This window comes from Scomber japonicus, chromosome 20, assembly GCF_027409825.1.
Source record: "Scomber japonicus isolate fScoJap1 chromosome 20, fScoJap1.pri, whole genome shotgun sequence".
NCBI lineage: Eukaryota > Metazoa > Chordata > Actinopteri > Scombriformes > Scombridae > Scomber > Scomber japonicus.
In genome coordinates, this window is record NC_070597.1 from 6,596,217 (window position 1) to 6,620,090 (window position 23,874).

Sequence of the window (23,874 nt, forward strand, 5' to 3'; positions counted from 1 at the left end):
GCTCCAGATGTTACTGATGTGAAACCAGAACTGAACTTTCATGACTTAAATTATCTCACAAGTTTTGGTCCCGATATTTAATCTCACGAGAGAAGAAACCAAAAGAAACTAAAAAAAAAAAAAAGGGAGAAAAAGAAGAAATAAAAAGTTAAAATAACCACTTTTAACCCGACATCCTGACATGCTCACTACTGATTGTAATAAAGGGTTAGTTCACCCAAACCAAAAACCAAAAAAAAAAAAAATGTACACCTACACTAGTTGTATCTACTCAAGTTTTTAACCCATTACTTTCTGTTGGCAGCTAGATCTTTAAATGATGTTTTTTTCAACATTGTGAGCACCACAAATTAAACTCCACACACCTCCATCGGACTGAGGTGGAGGCAGAAATGTAAATGTAAGAGACACATAAACTACAACTAGAGGTAAGTGAGAATCTTCTGGTGATTTTCTTTCTTTCTTTTTTTTTTTTTTTAAAAAGGTAATTTTGGGTGAACTGACCCTTTAAAAAGTGGCCTGTTTGCCTTTCTAGTGCTTTAAGAGGAGATTTAAGTGCTTTTCACATTGTTTTCAGGCTCAGACCCCCTCCACATTTATTATTTTATTTATTTTAAGTAGAGAAATCATCAATCTGAGCTAGATGTCAAACCACTCCTGATGGAAGAAGTTTTTTTGTTTTTTTTTTGCTTTGACGACTCGATGCTCACTTTAAGGATGTTGATTTCGGCCTGCCTGCAGATTTACAGCGCAGACGTTAAAATGAGACAAGCGAGATGTTTGGCATCTTTTCTTCCCTGTGGTGACCTGTGACCCCCCAACTTTTTGCACTCTGAGCAGCAAAGTCTTTGAAGGCTGATGAAAAAAAAAAAAAAAAAACACACACACCCCCGGGCCCATAAGTGGAGAAAAACGTTGGTCATGGTCTGGCTCCTTGGGGTCATGGGGCGGTGCCAGAAAGAAACCAAAGAAGAAGAAGAAACCACCACAGGGGTGAAGGAGCGACAAAGAGAGGGGAAAAAAGTGGTGAGCACCAGTTGTTTCTAGAAGCACCTCACGACTAATACAGTGCGAGTTAGTTATGATGATTATTACTGATGGTGTCCTGGAGGAGGAGGAGGGGGGAGGGGGGGCGTGAGGACAGGGGGAGGGGGGTGGGTGGGGGGTGTTTTATCAGAGGAACCAAACATACAGCTGATAGAATAAGCTACATATTGTGCCTGCTCAAGTTCAAACCACCAAAAATCCGAAAGAGCTACAGTTCAAAAAAACGAAGCAGCGAAAGACGTTTAGGAAACACTTGTTTAGAAATCGATGGAACGGTCACTCCCAAAAAAAAAAAAAAAAAAAAAAGTTGATAACGGCCGGCAGCACATGTGTTTTTTTACGGTTGAGACGTTGTTTAATACTGAAAATATAAATTCAAGTGGAAATTACTCCAGAGATTTTAATGTTTTCAGGTCTGGGATTTGACCGATGATTGTACTTTAAAAGGAGGGGAGGGGGTTTAGGGTTTAGGATTTGGGGGGGGGAGGGGCTTGTCAAAGAGACCTATAAAAACCTGACTGAGCAAAGTCCGAGCTGAAGAATCTAAACTTTTTAAGGTATCGCTACGATCAGATTGTTTTTTTTAAAAAAAGAAGAAGAAGAAGAAAAAAAAAAAGCTGAATTAAATAACAGTATCATTCCTCAAATGTATTTATACACAGCAAGATTTCCAGAAGACGTTGTGAGAGTGAGAGGGGGGCACTGATGTGAGAGAACATCCAAACACTCGAGTCTTTGCTGTTGTCCTGAGTCACAGCAGGATTTATTTGAGCCATGAGAGGCGGGTGATTATTCGGGGGGTAGGGTGGGGTAGGTGGGTAGGTTGAAAGGAGGGAAAAAGGGGGCCTCAGCCAAAAAAAGTGCTTTACCTATAACGTACCCCCCCCCCCCCCTCTCCAGCCACTCACATCAGCTGCTGCGAGGAGGGATACATTAAAAAAAAAAAGAGAAGAAGAAACACAGTCTGGTTTTGCTTTATTTACTGGATTCGATGTAAACGAGTGCATCCTTCTGCGCGTCACAGCAGCCCGTAAGATGGGGGAGGGGACAGAGGCTTCAAAAGTGAGGCGAATAAAGAAGAAAAAGAAAAAAAAACAAAACCCACCCCCAAAAAACGGGCATCCGAATCTGGCAGCTGTTCCAGGTGCTGTGATGTCATTGGCGGGTTAAGAGAAGGGCTGGGCCGGATCAGATTAGAGGAGGAGGAGAGGGGGGGAGTTTGGAGGAAAAGCAGCGGAGCGGTGGAGGTGGAGGTGGGAGGTGGGCGCGAGGTGGCGGGGGGAGGAAGGGAGGGGGGGAAGGGGAGGAGGGGGGGGGGGGGGTTTAACTGCGGGGCAGGCTGCACATTTCACAGTGCTCTGTGCCAGGCTGGTTCATGAAGGTGCAGTGGACGCAGGACCACATGGCTGAGGAGGAGGCGGGGGCAGAGGGGCCGCCCATCGCCCCGTAACCCAGAGAGCTGGAGGGCTGCCCGCCAACCGTACCTGGAGGGACAGGAGAGGGAAACATATCAGGACTGCAACTAATGATTGGTTGAATTACTGATCTTTTTTTTTAATTAACTGATTCATCATTTCATTTTAAAAATGCGACAAATGCAAATCAAGCTCCAAAAACTAAAAAAACTATAATTTACATGTAGAGCTGCAACTAAAAAATATTTTTGGCATTGAATTTTCTGTCAATATTTTTCTTGATTAGCTGAGCTCATTTGATCCATAAAATGTCAGTTCACAATTCAGATATAAGATATTTAAGTACTAAGTATCACAGAGGACTAAGAAAACCACTAGTATTGACATTTAAAAAGCTGGAACAAGAGTTTTTTCTTTGCCCATCAGAGTCCCAGAAACCAAAGTGACGGCTTCAGATTGCTTGTTTTCATCGACCCAATTAGGTTAGAAAATATAACTGATATAAATAAAATCTAATTAAAGGGCTACCAGAGCAAACTAGATGAGCAAACATGATTAAAACATTGCACAACTTGCAGGACTGTCATCATAAAGCATGTTTAAAAAGTGTGGGTCAACCTGTATAAGAAGCTAATGTAGCCCGCTATCTACACTTTGTGCACACTGTTATGACTCAATTTTTACAATGTGGATGTTTCTACAGGTTATGTAAAAACTAAACAAAATGTGATTTATTGCTGAGATCTACGATGAAAGATCACAAACCCACATTAGTATATGAAACGGAGTAGAGCAGCAAATCCTCACTTTTAAGATGCTGAAACCATATATAATATTCAACATTTGTTTCTTATAAAAAAAGTAGATTATTAAAATTGTTATTACCAATCCCTACAATCAAAAATCATCAAAATTAGGATATGAAACACAAAGTAGAAGAGCAAATCTTCACTTTTGAGATGCTGAAACCAGCTATTTCACATTTGATTGATTAAAATGGTCATAATTGTATCACCTAACTGTTTTATCTCTACAGATCCGATACATTTGAGCACAAACTGAACTGAGATCAGACCAGGTAAAAGCAGAGACTTACTGCACAGCTGCTCGATTGTAGCCCACTGCTCCGACTTCTTCCAGGTCTGCGCCAGATCCTCGTTAGAAGTCTTCACTGCGTCTAGTAGCAGCCCGATGCTGTCCTGTAAAAACAAAACACACACACACATTGATGTAGGGCATTGATGTAAACTGACATTTAGAAACTCTAATCGACTTAATCTTGCAATCTTGCTCATGTCAATTAATGGTGGTGTTCACTGTTGCCATGACAGCAAAGGTTGCATATCTTTAAGGATTTTTTACAACTTGTCTCCAGTGATCATTTGAACCCAAACCATGATCTTTACATAGTTCTAATCAAGTAAACTAGACATTAACCACAGCTTCACACCTTAAAACAGACAAGTCAAACTCATTTTCATTCAAGGGCCGGATCATTAAAAAGATGGAAGGAAAGAAGGAAGAAAGGAAATAAGAAGGGAAGGAAGTAAAGACAGGCAAAAGGAAGGAAAAGAGCACTAGATGGCGAGTGGGCCGGATCGCACCCCTCGGTGGGCCGCATCTGGCCCGCCAGCCGCACGTAAAACATCATTATTTTCAAAACAAAAGAAACTGAGAAAATACATAACTGTTCATGAAGGGTGGAGATAATGGTTCAGATAATGGTTCAGATGGTTATTATTTAAACACGTGTTTCTATCAAAGACGCTGCGTTGTCATGCGAGGCCACGAGCCAGTTAGAAAAAAAAAGAAATCTCCTCGGCTTGAACAAAGAGTCACACTGAGTGAAAACATCCTGACGTCAGTAACCGCTTCCAGACCGGAGAGGAATGTGCTTATATTCTAACCTTTCGTCTTGCATTACAAACGGAAAACAAATGAGACAGCAGAAGAAGAAAAAAAAAAAAAGGTTGGAGAGGTTACAGCGTCTCGACTTACGCTCAGAGGCATGACTTCATTGGTGACGAGGAAGAGGAGCAGATGGAAGTCTGACACGATGTCCAGGAATGCCGTGGAGGTGCACTGGGACAGGTACGTCGCTAAACTGTGGAAATCCTGCAGACACACACACAGAGACAGACAGACACACACACACACAGACACACACACACAGACACAGACACACACACAGACACACACACACACACAGACACAGACACAGACACACACACACACACACACACACACACACACACACACACACACACACACACACACACACACACACACACACACACACACACACACACGAGAAATACAGATGTTACAACTTCCTCTGACCTGTGGAGGCGATGGGTTTGGAAAGAGAGACTCTAATTTTCTTAATATGTGACCCACCGATGTTATTATAGTTGTTAAATGTTCATTACTTTTTATTTTTATTTAGTTTAGTTTGAGTTAGTTTAACAAGTAGATTAAATGGTTTTATTTAATTTTAGTTTTCCACGTATTAGAAGAAGTCAAACTGAGCAGGAAACAGTAAAAAAGGAGAAAATGAAACAACAAAAATTAAGTTTGGTTAGTTTTACATTCTTCATTTTACTTTTTATTTATTTTTCATTTTTAAAAATACTATAATTTTTATTTCAGTTCAGTTAAATTATATAATAGTTTTTCACTGCTAGTTTTAGTTTTAGTTAACTATAATAACCCACCACTCTGTCTAATTCTGTGTGCTTTTATATTTCTTTTTCCTTTTTCTAGTGTTTTTTCCCCTGTTTGCTTTGAACATAGATTACTCTCTCACATGCTCTCTTTTTTCCCCTTTCATCTTTCTTGTCATATTGTATTTTTGTGTAATATTGTGGTATTATATAGCTGTAATGTTTATTTTTCTCTGTGTTCATTGTGGAGCCCAAGAAGAGAAGCTGTGGATCCTAATAAACTAAATAAAAACTTGAATGTCAGTGAGTCTCATGTAGAGATGCACCAAACCAATAACCAATACTGGTCCAATACTAACTCAAATAGCTAGTTCGGGTATCATTTTAATACATAATAAAAGTAATAATTCAAGTATTGTATGTATTTGTTACATTTTGTTTTACGAAGTTAGGAAAGCAACATTTAAGCTTGATTTTGCCTCAAATATAAAACAATGATCCTAGTCTCTTCCACACAGCTTAATAATTAAACACTGGATCAGATCTGTGCTCGTTATCAGCTCAGGTAAGTCCAGGTCTCGGTATCAGGACTGTGGTGCATTCATAGTCTTGTGGCTGCTGTAAATATGAGCTTTCTTTGCTGTATAAATGCTCGATAATTACACCATTCAGATGATCTCAGTTGTCCAAAACATTTGATGATTATTTGGAACAGAAACAAGCTGGAACCATAAATGTTGGAAAATGATTACAGAGATTATTCACGATGAAAATAGTTGCAGATGTTGAGCATGTTCTGCCGATCTAATAATCCATGAATCATCTCAGCTCTAAAGTGAGAAAAAACAGATTTTTACAGTGTGCTTTATTATAGGACCCTATGATTTCCGCCATCACGGAATCGCGGAATTGGCCGATTAAAACAGAATTTATTTTTAACGAGGAATTTGACATCATTTGACTGAAATGCTGTTTTCGTGTGGAAGAGGAACGTATGTCTGGGGGGAAAACTGCACGGAGGGAAGCAAATCTGGGTGGCACAACAAGCACCCCCCTCCATACACTGAGCCCATCCCCCTTCAAAACAATGTAAGCATGGCGAAGCAGCTGGCCATCACGGCTCTGTCTTCGTCTGCGAAAAAACTTCGAAAACTCGAGACTAACCCCTCAGTACAGAGCTGAGCAGTTCCCCAAGGACTTCTATGTGTCAGGTGAACTGTTGTTTTTATTAGTAAAATAAGAGTAAAAGGTAAAAAAACAGGATTCACTCAAATTAAAACGGGAAAAATGGAATTTAGGGCCCTAGTATTAGGTAGGAAGCTCATTTACTGACCCACATTTTGCTGATTTGAGTTACAACAATGTACGATAACTATTGAGATTTGTCTGAAGGCCTGGAGATTTTTATTTTATTTTTTATTTCACTGTCTGCTTCAATATTTATTTGCAACAGTTACTAATGTGTCAAACTGGGCCACGTTACTGTTATGTGTAAGAGATTATGCCAGATCCTGTTCTGTTTAGTTGAAGTATTGATATTTCCCGAGTGTACATGAATGCATCTTGAGAGACGCTGAGTTTGAGTTAAAACAATGTACAACAACTATTGAGTTTAGTTTGAAGGCCTGGAGATTTTTATTTTTACTTAATTACGGCAAATATTTGACTAAGCAGCCAGTCTTTGTGCCAAGCTAGGCCCAACACAAAGAGGAATAATTCCCAAACTCAATTTTTCTAAATTAACTAAATCATTCAACAAAAGCAAATGTATTACTTAATATTGGCGCTCTTTGGGGTCATTATTTAATCTCTTCATCGTGAGGTGGGTTAGATCATCAGGACTTTATCTCTAAATGACTCACTTGTGTCTCTCCAAAGATTTCACGATTCTCGATGGGGAAGCGTTGTGTGGAGCAGAAGGTGTACTGAGGGTCCTTTGGAAAAGTGGTGGTTATCTGTGAGAGAGAAACACAAGGCAATGTCAGCACATTGTATTAAAAACAGATGCTAAAAATTAAATCAAAACAACTGAAACACACACATGTGCTAATATGTTGTACTCACATCTATGATAAGGTACTCCACAGGAAGAGGTCGGGCTAGAAACGTGACGTCATTCCCAAATTTGTCTTTGTCCTTTTGAATGGAAAAAAAAGAGGAATATGGAGTTAGACTTGTGCCAAATGAAACAAACTAAACTTCTTAAATGTCAAACAAAAAGAACATTAAACTAATTTAAAAAATAAAACTTGTAACTTGCAATCAAATAATTAATTAATACTATGTTTGTTTCCTTAAACTTAATATCACTGTTAGCTTGTCTGTGTTATGCTAGTGGGAGGTACAGAGAGAGCTACAGGTGTGTTCAGGGTTGAAGTCAGACAGTTGGACACAGTGGTTGCGGCTGTCTGATCGGCCAGTCGTCGGTCAGGGCCGATCAATCGGTGCCTCCCTAGTGTAAAGCTCCTTTTATATGAAAGTATGCAGTCTACAAAGTCATAAAAAATGTGGTTTCTTATTTTATATTAAAAGTGGTGCAGGGTAGTTAGCAGATTAAAAAGAAAAATCTTGCAACAGTTAATAATGTGTCAAACTGGGCCACATCAATGCGTGTTATAAAAAACAGAGTACTGATATTTCCGAGTGTTTTCCTGAGTGTACATGAACGCATCTTGAGAGCTAGCTGAGTGTGTGTGTGTGTGTGTCTGTTCTTCTCCTATGCAACTAGTCGGACACACTAGTTAACTTTATGTTAGGCTTTTGTTATTTTGGTGTTGGCTACGGCTCACAGTAGCCTGTGTTATAATCAGATATAAAGTCTGTTAGCTCGCCAGCTACCTACACGTAACTTCCGGGGCACTGAGCCTACTGAGTCAAAAACTAATTAGCCAATGGGCATGTTCTCCTAAAAAAAAAAGCCTGCCCACCTGAGAGGTTTGTGCCAAAAGTCCAAACAAAAAAGAGAGAGAGTGAGAGAGAGAGAGAGAGAGAGAGAGAGTGAGAGAGAGAGAGAGAGAGAGAGAGTGAGAGAGAGAGAGACAGAGAGAGAGAGAGAGAGACAGAGACAGAGACAGAGACAGAGAGAGAGAGAGAGAGAGAGAGAGAGAGAGAGAGAGAGAGAGCAAAGCCAAAAGTCTGAGCTAAAATAATGCATTATTAAAAGAGTAAAAGGCCAATATTTTACACTATTTGATATTTTACATTAAGAAGATTTTGTTTGTTTCATTTGGCACAAATCTAACTCCACAGAAGAAAAAGAGGGAGATCAAAATCCAAGAAAAATCTCAACATCTGGATAAAAAAATGACTCATAATAGCAAGTCCCCCAAAAGCACAGAAAGTATCAGGAAGTCATTAAATCATGTGTAATCATTCATGTGTATTCTCAAAACAAACATAAACCACAAACCACCAGCAGCAGCACCAGCACCAGCAGCAGGTCACATTTTATAAGACAGGTTTGCTGCTCCACGCATGAAGCCTCACCTTGAAGAAGACGTCTGGTACGTACTGCTCGGAGCACGACTCTTTAACGTAGCCCAGCTCGGGAGCGTCTTTGCAGGGCAGTAGGCACTCGTCTCTCACCAGAGCCATGCACTGATTGGACACCTGGTATCCCTCAAAGTGCACCTGGTTATCTGGACCGCCTGCAAGCACAGAGACGGAGAAGAGACAGATGTGTTCATTTCGTTGGCGGGAGAATAAATTCAGTCATCGAGATACTTTTAACGTCTGACTGAATCGTAGCTGTTCAGTTGGATTATGTGAAGTCTGCTTAAATTAAAAACAGTCACACTGCTCAGAAGACACTCATGATGCTTATTACATCATACATTTAAAAATAACTACTAATACACATCATATATTAAGTCAGCACATGATCCAGTAACTACATACTTCATCTCATATGAAGAAGTTATCTCAGCACAACTGGTTTCAGGAGCTCTTTTAAATGCAACGCAACTAGATCAGGGGTGTCAAACATGCGGCCTGAGGGCCAGATGCGGCCCGCCGAGGGGTGCAATCCGGCCCACTTGCCATCTAGTGCTCTTTCCTTCCTTCCTTTTTTGCTTTCTTCGTTCCTTCCTTCCTTTCTTCCTTCCATCTGTCCTTCCTACCTTCCTTTTTTCCTTTCTTCGTTCCTTTATTCCTTTCTTCCTTCTGTCCTTCCTTCCATCTGTCCTTCCTTTCTTCCTTCCTTTATTCCTTTCTTCCTTCTGTCCTTCCTTTCTTCCTTCTGTCCTTCCTTCCATCTGTCCTTCCTTTCTTCGTTCCTTTATTCCTTTCTTCCTTCTGTCCTTCCTTCCATCTGCCCTTCCTCCCTTCCTTCCTTCTGTCTGTCCGTCCTTCACTATCTCTCTTTCCTACCTTTCTTCCCTCCTTCCTTTTGCCTGTCTTTCCTTCCTTCCTTATTTCCTTCTTTCCTTCCATCTTTTTAATGATCGGCCCACATGAGATCAACTTGGTCTGTATGTAGCCCTTGAATGAAAATGAGTTTGACGCCAATGAACTAGATCAATCAATCAAACTGGAGACTTTCATACTCCTTAAAGCTTTAATATCTGATTGACTTTATGACTTTTGTGCTTTTTAAAATGTATTTATTATTGATTATGGCTGTCAGTAGTTAGATAGTAGTAAGATATTCCTTTATTAGTCCCACAATGCATTATTATAGCAGCAAAATGGACAGTAAAAATAGATAAGCAGCAATAAGAAGAATGAAGAATAATAAATAAGAAGTACAAAAAAAAAAATAAAATAATGATGATGTTATTTACAAGAGTAATATTGGTATTGAGTGATAATATACCACAGATGATTTTGTTATTGCACAGATTAAAGTGAAAGAAAATGGATACGTATATTATATGTATATTACACAGTTGAATTGAAATTAGTAGTAAACATGAAATACTAATATTGCACAGTATTGGACATTTGTTGGTTCTGTGCTCTTTTGAACACATATTTAACATTAAAACAGTTATTATCTATTACTTCTATGATTTCAACATTATTAAACTCCCAATATCTGTGTCAGTGTGGTTTTCTGAGTATCTCTTATTATCTAAATCCTCTTCAGCTCTCCATATGAAACTGATCTGCCAACAGACTGCTGAGGATTTACTAAAGGGAAAGTAAAAACAGATGGATCCCCCCCCCACTCCCCCCGGCTGGCATCAGACATTTACCTATGATGCCAGTTTCAGCTGCCATTTATTCATTAATTCAAATCACTGTTGTGTTTTATGCTTTTGTTTCTAAGTATATGAGGAAGTCTTGTGGGTTTTTAAATGAAGGGAAGTGTAAACAGCTGGCATGGATCCCACAAGGCTGAACAAAAGAGCGTCTGTCTCGTATTAAACTGCTCCGCTGGCTTCACAACTACGATATAAACCATTTACATACTTTACCAGACATTTAAAGTAAATTCACTTTAATGTAACAACTGCGATTAGATGGTCAATAAGAGATGAAGCCACTGAATATCATGTGACTTACAGTTAAAACAAAGCTCAGGAATATTTCAATTTTCCAACATGAGCTGTTGTTTTTGACAGATGATCACCAAATAATAATGAATCAGTGTCATCTGTGAGATTTAGAGAAATGTGGTAATGTAGTTCTCAGTCCATAAAACAACTGACAGAAAAGTAATCAATCATTCATTCATCCAAACTCTGATTCCAGCTTCTCAAATGTGAGTATTATATATCTTCTCTTATAGAAAACTGAATAACTTTGGGTTGATGGAAACAAACAAACCAAAAAAGACCATTGTGGATTTGGGAAACAGACATTTTTGGACATTTAATAGACCAACTACTCAATTAATTGAGAAAATAATCTAGATTAATTGCTGTAATTGTGGCTTTTGAAGGCATATTTCTATCGTTAAAACTTCACACTCACTATCAAATTTAGGGCTTCAGTGCAGGAAATCAAAAACGCACTAAATAATATCAGCTAAATATTAACAAAGTATTAATTAGAAACATAACACAAGCCTGTATCAATATCAATATAATCACCCTGAGGCCGGAGAAGTAGTTAAATATTATCTTCTTATCTGCCTCCAAGTGAACAAAAACATACCTGTTGCCACCACAGTCACGAATTTGGAGCCAAACTGTCCGTCTCGAGACAGTCTGCAGGGGTTTGATTGCTGATTCTGGAAGTATCCGGCTGTGATGCACTCCTCTGCGCTCAGGTAGTGTGATTCCTAACAGAAGGAAGGACAATTATCAAAAAAACATGCAGACGCAGTGTGTTAAATCTGATGAACGGAAGCGGCATCCTCACATTATTTCTCGTGTAGCGGACGGTGCCTATCCTCATGTCCTCGGAGAGCAGGTCAGTGAAGATCCACCCCACCTGGAAAAAAAGAAAAAGGAGACAAAACTGATCAACCAACCTGTAAATCATCTTAACCCTCCTGTTGTCCTCAAGTCAAGGCAGGAAGGGAGGAAGAAAGAAGGAAAGGAAGGACAGGAGGAAAGGAAAGAAGCAAGGGAGGAAGGAAGGAAGGGTGGGAGTAAGAAGGAACGAAAGGAGGGAGGAAGGGAGGAAGGAAGGAAGAAAGAAGGAAAGGAAAGGAGGGAGGAAGGGAGGAAGTGTGTTTCATGTTGGAGCTGGCACTTAAAAGACAGAATCACTGCAGCCTGTAACATTTTTTCTGCACCATTTTTTCAAATGATGCACGTCAGGCCATATATTTAAGTTTTGTTTTTTTTTAAATGTATTTATTATCCTTAGTTCTTATCTGTTTCCTGCCTCACCTGCACTGCTGTAACATGTCAATTTCCCTTCTGGGCATCAATAATCTTATACATCAATTCCTGCACCGAAGGCTTCAATGTTTAGACCACATTTAATGGAAAAATATGAATCTGCGTTAAGCCTCGGGTCTTACATTTTTATGTCTGTCACACTGCTGGAGTTGCAAACTGTCAGTATTCAGTATAAAAAATAATCAAGGTAAAAAAAACAAAACACCTTATCAAGGTCACTGTGAAATGCAAACTGTGTGCCAAATCAAAGCCGACCTACCTTGCGCAGGCCCAGTTTGGCAGCGATTTCATCCACAGCTGCAGCTTTGGGATCCTCCAACATTTCCAGACTGTTCTGAGAGGCGTTCTGAAACACAGCGGTGACAATATTCAATAAAAACTAAAAGAACTAGTACACAGGTTTAATAAGCACTTTACAACAATATTACAGTACAATTAAAAAAACACTGAAAGCATGTTGATATAAATATTTAGAAGGAGTCTCTGACCTGTGGGGGTTCGTAGATGGCAGCCACCTCGGCTCTGATGCCCAGAGGGATGTCTTTGTGCTCGGTGTACCTGCCGTACAAGTAGCCCATCCTCTGACTTCCTGTCTTCCTCCAGAAGTCCAGGAAGCGGTCAGCGATGGTGTGGTTCTCAAACATGATGTTGTCCACGTGTCTGTATTTCTGGAAAACGAACCAAAAAAATAAAAAGTTTAAATTTATGCATGTCTTCAGATTTGATAAAAAAAAAAAAAACACTTTGGATCCAGCACATACCTGTCTGTTTAGTGTGATGGCGCTCGGCTGGCACTTGGTGCAGATCCCCTCTGGCCAGGGAGGGTGTCCTTCACAGCCCGACTTGATCTTACAGCTAATGTTCTCCAGAGCTGCAAACTTCCCTCTGCGGGAGGTGAAAGCAGCGTTAAAATCTGACTTAATGGATCGTGGTTATTTTCCACCGATGAGATTTTTTTATTTTTTATTTTTTTAAACGACTACTGGTGGAGATTCTTACTTATCAGCTCCCCCGGTCAGCTTGCGAATGTATGCGTGGAATGACATGTGCTTGACTGGTGGGTCGAGGTGATTCAGGTAGTCTTCGTCAAAAGGCTGGAAATTAAAAAAAAAATCAAGTCTTATATCAGAGGTGCTTTTATTTTGAATGTTAGAAACTAAAAACGTGAAGTGAAGTGTCTTACCTCTAACGGTACACAGTGCACGCATTTGCCGAGAGCACCATGGTGACATCTGCAACAAGAGAAAGACCATTTAAACATCCTCTATCTGTATTTAACTCTCCTGTTGTCCTCGAGTCAAGAAAGGAAGGAAAGGAGGAAGGAAGGAAAGGAGGAAGGAGGGGAGGAAGAAGGAAGGAAAGGAGGGAGGGAGGAAGGAAAGGAGGGAGGCAGGAAGAAGGAAGGAAAGGAGGGAGGATGGAAGGAAGGGAGGAAGGGAGGAAGGGAGGAAGAAGGATGGAAAGGAGGGAGAGAAGAGGGAAGAAGGAAGGAAAGGAGGGAGGGATGGAAGGGAGGAAGAAGGAAGGAAAGGAGGGATGGAAGGGAGGAAGGAAGAAGGAAGGAAAGGAGGGATGGAAGGGAGGAAGAAGGAAGGAAAAGAGGGAGGGAGGAAGTAAGGACGGAGAGAGAAAACAAGGGAGGAGGGAGGGAGAAAGGAAAAGAGGAAGGGAGGAAGGAAGGAAAGAAGGACAGAGGAAAGGAGGAAGGAAAGGAAGGAAGGAGGGAGGGAGAAAGGAAAGAAGGACGGAAGAAAGGGAAGAAAGAAGGAACAGTCAAAACAGACGACAGGAAGGTTAATTACAATCGTTGGTGTAAACAACAAAACGTGTGAGTCTCTGTCTTACAGCTGTGGATCTTTGTTCCTGTAGATCTTTCCATCCTGCTTGGTCAGATACTGATCTATCTCATCCTCTTGGACCTGGGGTGCTGAGAAGGACCGAGGGATCAGGAAGGTCGATGAGGAGGATGAAGAGGATGAGATGGATGGTAGCGACGAAGATGAATGTGGGGTGGCCGTGTCCATTACTTCCCCGGAGGAGGTCGAGGATCCTGAAGGGAACAGATACAACATGTCGCCATGCCTACAAGAAAACCCAGACAGGCACAAGATGGTTAAAGCTTCACGGGAATATTTGTTAAAGAATGAAGCAGGTGGCAAAAAAACACAAAGACTACATTAACATACAGTCAGATATGTATTAATACTCACTTCACTCCCTTTTAATCTATGTGGAACAATTAAGAGCAATATAAATGCAAGAAACTTTATTAAATAATCTAAAATGTAAGAATATGATTTTCTAATAAATGCAGTTTTCAGTCACGGTGCGTTCACATGCACTTAAGACTAGCTGGGTACTATGGAAACGCTCTGTATCCAGGTTACTGTAAATGCACTTATGCAGGAGATCAATAACCAACCTGCAACCTTATTTGGAAGCATGTGGCTCATGGACTTTGACTTCATTAGTGACCGACGGCGTGAAAGTGTCTGAATTTAACAATGAAATGTTCAGCGATGGTAATCTGACTTATACAGCCTTCTACAGGCTTTTCTGTATTAGTTCAAATTAGACTTGGGTAGTTTTAAACATGAAGGTTGCATCACTGTGTGCGTATAGACTTCTCCTTTCTTACAGTCTGCAGTGTTTTGTTGTGTGTATGTGTATTTGTAAAAAGCCGATCAAGGAATCCAGTTATGCTTTTACATGGCTGAGAGAGTTCTCCAGTCTCCAGGAGAAACCTACCAAAGTAAATCTCCTACGCTAATTACAGAAACCAGGTTCCTTATTGACATAACAGTTAAGAAATCAGCTTTCTGGAGGAAGCTGACTATAACACCATTATGTTAACACAGTAACAAAGCTGTCCCACAAAACAACTTTATTGATCAACACGGTTTGCTTTTACTCACTTGATCTTAAGCAGGCTGAGGGCTTTGTTCTGAGAAAGGATCTCTCCGGTCTTGTTGCGGTTCAGGTAAATAGAAAAGCCGTTGGAATTGAATCCAAACTCTTTGGCCACCTGTGAGACACATGGGAGAGACAATTTATGAGCATAATAGTCTGGGATTATCACTACCTATAAATGGGTCAGTGATAAATGAGGGTTGGCAAAATGAACAATTCATAAAAATATGTTAAAAATAGTTTTAAAAGCAGCATCAGGTTTGATAAAATGTACATTATGTATTTTTAGTGGTTTTAAGTAATTTGAAATAACATCTGCACCATTGTTTTAACCAAAAGTCAGACTGAATGCTCTTGATGAAATGTCAAACGGTGTAACCATAAAAGAATGATAAATATTTAATATCTTATCCACCTAAAGGGTATTTAAGTGGACTTATACTAATAATTACTTCATTTTAAAACATCAAATAAAAAGAAAGATGAGAAAAGGCATTTTGTCAATATTGAGCAGGACATATCCTAAAAACAACCATTTTTTTCTATTGCTAAAACTTGATTATATTTATTCCATATTTTAGTTCCCATTTATTTTCCTGTATATAATCAGATTTACATCATGTCACTGACTCAAATATCTTCAGAATCAACTGGGGGATAATTCAGATCAACATGTGCCAGTGAAGAAAAGCTTTGTGTGTGGAGGGCGTCCTGCTCGTCCTGCTCTTTAAAAGATCTCCAATCACGCAGTCAAAGCAGATTAAGCAAAGATCCTCTTGGCACGAGAGAAGATCCTGAGCACCTCATGAGGTCGTCGCAGGTTGAGCCAAAATAAGCTATGAAGAGCACCGAGGTGGTTGGAAAGAGTATCCACTGGCATTTATTTTATATCACCACAGCACATATCAGGTAGAGAGTCAGTCTGGTGCTGAAGCTCTGAGCACTATGATTATCTTAGCATTAAATCTGATTTCCTAATAACACTTAATACAGAATAAATACCTAAGAACCATGTCTCTAGTTTTTGATTCATAATTTAATAGTCTTTTTATGTTACTGTGCTTGTTTCATGGTTTTTTTGTAGATTCTGTGATTCCACTTTAGTAAAAAAGCCATAAAATCTCAGGCTTAAAAAGTTGTTATTTAGGGTGTTTCAATTATTTTTTAATGTCAAAATGATTCAAATTTGCCCTGAACAGTGTGTAAGGCCTTAAGTGACTGTAAAACTAAACAAGTCATGCATTGAAATCGTTCTTTTTCCCCTCCTCGAGCCACATATAAAGAGCACATATATACTAAATCACTTTGCACTGGCATTTATTTTATATCACCACAGCACATATCAGGTAGAGAGTCAGTCTGGTGCAGCATTCAATCTAATTTCCTAATAACACTTAATACAGAATAAATAGGTAAGAACCATCTCACTAGCTTTTGATTCATAATTTAATAGTCTTTTTATGTTAGTCTCAGGCTTAAAAAGTTGCTATATAGGGTGTTTCAATTGTTTTTTAATGTCAAAATGGTTCAAATTTGCCCTGAACAGTGTCATGTATCGAAATCATTCTTTTTCCCCCCCCCTCGAGCCACACATAAGATCATACCCATATATACTAAAATCGCTATGCGCTGGGTGAAACTGTACGGGACAGAACATCATTTGAGCTCCTTTGATTCTGCCTCGGCTGCAGAAATATAACCTGCAGCTCTCAGACTGTCTGCCGCTGCTCACCCGTTGGTTGGGTTTTTCTATTCCGCATCAGCCGGGACTGGAATGAACAATATTCTCTCCATTGATCTCCGAGGCTACATCATCCTGCTTCTACATAGACACATGAATTTTTAATGGAGGCGCTGCTGCAATGCTCCTCTCTGTCTGTGACTGGCCGGCTGGAACGAGGCTCTAATTTTAGGGATTTTTTTTCCCAAAATCCCATATGTGATTGAAATGTAATTATTACTATCTATTAATATGCTTTTGTGTGGAAAGAGAACAAAACTGAGGCATACCTCTCTGTGGGCTGTAAACCATAACCTATAAAGCAGCTGTGATGAGAAGAATATTAAGTATAACATCTACTACTCTCCCTTTAAACACACAGATTTTACCGGAAAGCCACATGTCAATAATAAACACCAGCAGAGCACGGCAGGACTGATCTGCTACAGCCTTCACAGCCTCATACATAAATGAACACTGAGCAGGCGAAAGCAAAACCCAGAGAGACATGATTGTTATTTAAGATAACAATGTGTCCCTCAGTGTTTGTCCTGCTGTAGACACATTTAAAAAAAGGAAAGATTCAACTTTTTTTAAAGTCTGTCTTAAAACAACAAACATGTACCCATATGAAGACTAACAGAGGTTTAACTTGCTGTAATGTTTAACAGTAGATGTGAAGCTTATATGAGGCTTCAGCAGTTTGATTTAGTCATATCAAGTGGATATCTGACACATTTACAGTCTTTTTAGCATCAAATCCTCTCTCTTTGTGTTTCCCTGTTGAGCTGTGGTGGAAGTACAGTAACAAAAAGAGGAACTTTGGCACTAAAAACACTGTAATGATTAAAGATATCTACCTGATTTGACTCATTTGGACGGCTGAAGCTTCATATTAGCTTCAGAAGGAATGGATTTTTATCTCCCATCACTTCCATTGTAAGTGCATTATGGAGGGATCTTCTAATGGTCAGTATGAACAGGAGGAATGATTACAGCAAGAACAATATGATTTAATGTTCATTTGGGCTCCTGACTGTTAGTTTAAGACAGCCTGAAAAATTGTGAACCTGTCCTTTAAAGCTGTGGTGTACATGTTGTGTACCCTTGCAGAAACTAACCAAAGACTTCAGGATTTGAAGAAGTCAGCATGAAAAATAACAGAGATGCGTGACTCCTGCTGACTTCAAAAGATGTTAATTTTTACACTTTGTACCTTCTTCAAAAAAGCAGCAGCAGTCTCCCTCTTGGTGGAAGCAATTTTCTTCATCCCATCTGGGGACTGTACCCTGACGATCTAAAAAAAGACGACAAAAAAAAAAGAAGATGTCAGAGTACGAAGTTACCACTTCAAACAGATCTATTGTTAGCTACACACAAACAAAAATAACACTGGGCTAATAAAAGTTTCAGCACCTGTCAGCAAAGTAACATTCACTCAAGTACTTTACTTAGATACAATTTTGAAGTACTTCTACTTTATTGTAGTATTTCCATAGGGAGGGAGATATAGTACTTTCTACTCCACTACATTTATTTGACAGCTTTAGTTACTTTTCAGGTGAAGATTTGACACAATGGATAATATAACAAGCCTTTAAAATACAACACATTGTTAAAGCAGTGTGTAGCCGAGCTCACATATCAGATGTCTACGAGTTGTTAACAGCCCCACCAAATAGTGATTTTTCCCTCTAAACTTCTCACATGGCTTCATTGCAATAAATGTCGAAACTGAAAACAGATTTGTGTATCAGAACTTTGTTTTTTTTCTTTCCTCTCCCATTAAATCCACTCACCGCCCCTCACATTTATCTGCTGACCCTTTGGAGGGGCCCCACCCGTAGGTTGGGAACCACTGGACTAAACTAGCTAACTGTACATAAAGTAGTGTAAACTAGCTAACTGTATATAAAGTAGTATAAACTAGCTAACTGTATATAAAGTAGTGTACACTAGCTAACTGTATATAAAGTAGTGTAAACTAGCTAACTGTATATAAAGTAGTGTAAACTAGCTAACTGTATATAAAGTAGTATAAACTAGCTAACTGTATATAAAGTAGTGTAAACTAGCTAACTGTATATAAAGTAGTATAAACTAGCTAACTGTATATAAAGTAGTGTAAACTAGCTAACTGTATATAAAGTAGTATAAACTAGCTAACTGTATATAAAGTAGTGTAAACTAGCTAACTGTATATAAAGTAGTATAAACTAGCTAACTGTATATAAAGTAGTATAAACTAGCTAACTGTATATAAAGCAGTGTAAACTAGCTCCACCTCCAGCAGCTACAACAGTAACATGCTGCTCTAACACTGATGCTTCACTATTAATAATCTAATGATGTCATATATAATAATATCACTACTTTTACTGTAATACTGCATACTACATCACTCATAATACTGCAGTACTTTTACTGTAATACTGCATACTACATCACTCATAATACTGCAGTACTTTACTGTAATACTTTAACTACATCACTCATAATACTTATGTACTTTTACTGTAATGCTTTAACAACATATCTCATAATACTTTACTTGCATAATGTTTTGCATGCAGGACCTTTACATGTAAGATTACTGTATTGTCATGTATTGCTAAAGTGAAGGATCTGGATACTTCTTCCACCACTGCCTGTCAGTCTAAACACAGGAGCTGCTCCCCCCCTGTGTGTGTCGGTGTCAGGACATTATGACAGCGATGACAGTGCAAAACATGTCATATCAACATAACCCCTCCCTCCCTCCCCCTTTAAAATACATTAATATGACTTTATAGCATTTAGATTTAGACTGTGAACTTAGCAGCAAATACATGTCAGTCAACAAAAACAATGTCACTTTTTTTTTATGAATCGACAACCTTTACAATTCATCTTCAATATTCTAGCTTATGTTTAACCACTGAGATGAGGAAAAGGAGTAATCAAGACATCGTTATCCCTGAATGTAGCTCTGTTATTAGCTGATAAATGTATGTTTTTATTCGGATGTCGTCAGCTGAGATGAGCCGGTGTTATGCTCTAACTGGTGACCGTGTTATCTGGTGACTCTAACATAGAAATCACTTTATAGTTGAATCACTTTTCATCTGTGTTTAAATATCTAAAGTATCTTAATCATGTATGTAAGTTCAATTGTGTTCATAAAGCTCATTCGCCCCCTCGTAACGTATCCTAAATTGTGAGAAAGTCACCAGATAAAACGGTCACCAGTTAGAGCGTAACACCGGTTAGCAGGCCCATGCTAACGTTAGCTCCGCGGCTAATTCTGCTGCCTCATCACTCCGGACTAACAGGCTAACCGATGCTAGCCGCTGTTAGCATCAACCACAACCAGCCCATAATACTCACAATGTTATCCGCCATGTTGCTCGAGGGGGGTGAGCGCTCCCGGTAGATATATATATAACAGCCTTGTTGGGAGACAGACCTCGTTAAAAAAAAACAACAACACAAAGTTCACGAAGCGTTTTCTGTCTGTTTCATCCCACAGAAACTCAAACACCGGGTGTAGCAAACATTAGTGTCCGATCGCCTCCCATCGGTCCCGCACTGAAACGACCCCGACTGAAACAAGATGTGTTGAGTTCCACCGTCCTGTTTTTACTTACAGTGGTGGTCAGTGTTGGGGGATTAACTAGCTATATGTAACAGCATTACGTAATTTGATTATACAAATACGTGTAAATGTAACTGTAATCTGTTACAGTTACTTAAAATGTTGATGGCAGGGTTATTATTGTTTTGAAATTTCCATTAGTTTTTTTTTTTTATTTAGTTTTTCAGTTTGCTTTTTGTGATGAAAAAGTTACATTTTCTGAAAGACTGCTGAGTTTAATAAACAATGAATGCCTGAATACTGGCAGGTCACATTGTTAATCAATGTGGAAATCACCATATTTATTCTCCATTTATGAAATCCAGGTTGACTGTATATGTGAGTATGTATTCTCGTGTGCGTGTGACTGTATATGCAGATATAGCGTTTATGTATCTCAATTTCAAGATCAAAATAAAGATCAATCAAGCTGTCAATGTCAATCTACTGGATCATAATCAGAAGCACAATTTTAATGAGAATGAATAAAACACAGTTTTTATTTTCCTCTTTTTATGATTTATTTTTATTCCTCGTCCTGTAGAGAGGACAACGCTCCATTACACAGTGCAATCATTCATTGGAAAGATCAGCTTTATATCATCAGTTCAAAAAGATAAAGCCAAGATAATACAAATTATAATGCAAATCTAAATGCAACTCATGGTATGAATCATTGATCTTACACGTACAACACACTGGTACAAGTTTAATTGTGGAGGTTAACACTGTCTAAACATGAAGAGAATGGAGGATAAATGACGATGGAGAGGACAACGGAGATGATGATGAAATGAGAAACACTGAATGGACGGATGGATGGATGAAGGCAGGACAACGAGGAAAAAAAAGAAGGAAAACTCTACCAGAAAACAACAAATGAGAGCTAAGATGATGAGCTTAAAAACACAAATAAAAACACTCAGGGAAAAGTGTGACAGTACATATTTTTCATAAACATTATTATTATAATTGTAAAAGACATACAAATGAGAAGAGATGTCAAGCTAGTGTTAGCACAAGCTAACACAATGATGGAAGACACTGTACCTCCTTGGTTAAGTCAATTTGGGCAGATGTTTAAATTATTGTTTTTACCATAAAAGCTCAAACTGAACTGAAATTATCCCTGAAAACTTATATCCTGATAGAGATGGGTAAGGTAAGGTCATAACAGAGTGAAAGGAGGGATATTAAAGTTAACACTCAGCAATCTCTCTACAGAATTCAGGTTTTTTATGTTATAGATTCGGCGTTGATGGAAAAAGCCTCTCAAAAGTGGCGAAAACAGACACCGAAGCACGTGAAATGGGAACCCACCCACTTCACGGGTTTGTCACTTGAACTCAATTTTGAGGCTTCCTCGCTTGCGTAAGTTTCGTGTGTGTTGTCCGTGAGAAGGATAGAAAAGTGAAAGGAAAGTAGGAATGCATCTGAGAAGAGAGAGAGCGAGAGTGAGAGTAGAGGAGGATGCAGTGCTGATCTAGTGAAGATCAAATCAACAGATGCTAAACAGGAGCAGATGTTATGTGTGTGTGAGCAGCAGAATCAGAAGAAGAAGAAGACTCTAAAAGAGGACAGAAAGTTGTTGTTTTGTTTTTTTTTTTAGATCTTTTTTCTCTTTTTCCATTTTTTGTGTTCGTTACAGTTTGTTGCAGTAGGTGGTTTAGAGTAATTCCGTTTCAATCTACGAGTCGGCTCCTGAGGCAGATGATTTGAAGTGCGTGGCCGGTTATCCTCAGGAGATTGCAGGGACATTGCAGGGAAGTCTCAGATGATACCATACTTGGCCAGCTCATTCAGCTCCAGGTGGTTAAAGGCCTCCCATGGGCAAATGACAGTGATGTCTATAAAAAAACAAAAAGAAAACACAAAGATGTGATGTTGATCAGACCTCTGAAAGTAACAGCAACTGATTTACTGAGCATTTTAAACACATCATGTATCTTACCAGTGCCTAAGCCCTCCATTCCTGGGATATCATCACCAAATCTGCAAACAAAAAGATGATTACACACCATATCTTCTTATAATTTATACAAATCTGATGATAAATTGTGCATCCCTCAACACGTACCCCTGGATTCCCTTCTTGGGAGGCTTGCTCTTGAACTGACGGGTCTGCCTCTGCTTGAACTTAACGGGTCCCTTGCGTGGGCAGCGGGGGCCTCCGGTGACACGGGTGGCCGACTTGGACCCAGGTTTGGGCGCGTCAAGATTCATTTCGAGTAGTTACGGTACCTGTGTTCTTTGAAGTATAGTCGTCCTGATGATATCTGTTCATTTTGGAAATGAGAGCGAAAAAGTCAGGCGATGCCACAATAGACCAAGATATCACTTAAAAAAAAAGAGCCATTTTGACCTGTTTAGACACTGAACAATTACCGAAGATGCTTTATTACACTGTTAATTGTATGTAACAGATAGCATGCAGCCTCTGTCACCTCTGTCTGACATTAAAGGCATTAATCCTCTTACTGATCTGACGAGTCCCAGGCAGGATATTTCACAGTAATTGAATGTCTGAGATGGACTACCTGTGCACCAATGCTCTGCAAGGATTACCCAATTTCCCATAATCCCTGGCTCAAGTTAATAAGCAGCCCTCTCTCTCTGTTTCAAGTCGACCGTCGACATGTAATCCTGTTAGAACAAGGACAGCGATCCGGTCACTGTACCCCCGATGACAATGACAGTCCTCATCAAGTCTAATGTGGTTTTAGTGGTTTGATAATGATATAAATAATAATCTATAACAACCAACAAAGTTAATCCACGCAAAAGATTTTGTATGTGTGGAGTGTACAGTATAGCTTTTGTATCAAGTTACATATTGTAAAATGTAACTCACTTATGAAATATGCTCTATATTTTATATTTGCACCATCCTAAAGCATCAACATAACAATCATAAGGATGAGAATTCAACATCCACCCTTTAAGATATCAACGGATACAGTATGTGTACTCTGTTGCTTATGATTATATAGATCATATTTAAAAGATGAGAACTCTGTAGAAAAACACATCAATATTTCTCAAAATATGGGAAAAAAGCTGTTGATATCTACACCAAAACTCAACAATTACGCTGAAGTATGATATAAAAATTAAATAATAACAGCTCTGATCATGAAGTAAACCTAACACCTGACTGATAAACCTTCCACAAATGTACAAAGGAACAAAATTGTCTTCTGCTAACTTCACCATTTTTGAATATTTTTCCTGAGTCCTTTACCTAATGTCAAACAAACCTCAAAACCACTGAAGGATATTCAGGATATTTGCACCGTAGTCACTCTAAGCATCATATCAACAGATCCATCATGTTGTAGGTCTACAAGTGTCCCAGCCTGTCATCACTACACTATTGTTTGAAGCCTGACGGAGGTTATAGTGACAGAACTATCTTTTTAGAATAACCTGTGCTTTATTTTTAACTGAAGATAACAAGTAGTATCTTATTTTCATATGTTAAATTAAAATATGACCAGCTATAGAAGATCTCTTGAGTTCTAAATCTCTTTTTGAAGAGAGTTAAAATGGCAAACAAATGGTGGCACAATTTTTATCTTCACTTCTTTATCAAATTTTTCCTCTTCCATCATCTCAATCAAAGTAAAATAACCTCAAAGTTCTCAGAGTAATACATTTAACATCCATAAGATGCACTGACTACCATGCATCTCCAAAGTAGTCACATCAATCA

General features: G+C 39.0%; 2 protein-coding genes across 2 annotated transcripts; both read right to left on the bottom strand.

The window, feature by feature from the left end:
• Positions 1–1,379: 1,379 nt before the first annotated feature.
• Positions 1,380–20,061, bottom strand: nploc4 (NPL4 homolog, ubiquitin recognition factor). The gene is made up of 17 exons (XM_053340822.1): positions 19,916–20,061; positions 17,766–17,846; positions 14,835–14,944; positions 13,765–14,001; positions 13,103–13,151; positions 12,919–13,013; positions 12,681–12,804; positions 12,408–12,587; positions 12,179–12,265; positions 11,432–11,503; positions 11,225–11,351; positions 8,612–8,772; positions 7,190–7,261; positions 6,988–7,080; positions 4,461–4,577; positions 3,559–3,661; positions 1,380–2,531 (listed from the first exon to the last, which is right to left on the bottom strand). The coding sequence occupies exons 1-17, from the start codon at positions 19,928–19,930 to the stop codon at positions 2,371–2,373; spliced, it is 1,884 nt and encodes a 627-aa protein (XP_053196797.1). The 5' UTR covers positions 19,931–20,061; the 3' UTR covers positions 1,380–2,370.
• Positions 20,062–21,630: 1,569 nt separating this feature from the next.
• On the bottom strand, positions 21,631–22,385 carry LOC128380934 (retinal rod rhodopsin-sensitive cGMP 3',5'-cyclic phosphodiesterase subunit gamma-like). The gene is made up of 3 exons (XM_053340826.1): positions 22,240–22,385; positions 22,114–22,154; positions 21,631–22,009 (listed from the first exon to the last, which is right to left on the bottom strand). The coding sequence occupies exons 1-3, from the start codon at positions 22,383–22,385 to the stop codon at positions 21,933–21,935; spliced, it is 264 nt and encodes an 87-aa protein (XP_053196801.1). The 3' UTR covers positions 21,631–21,932.
• Between the last annotated feature and the right edge of the window lie 1,489 nt (positions 22,386–23,874).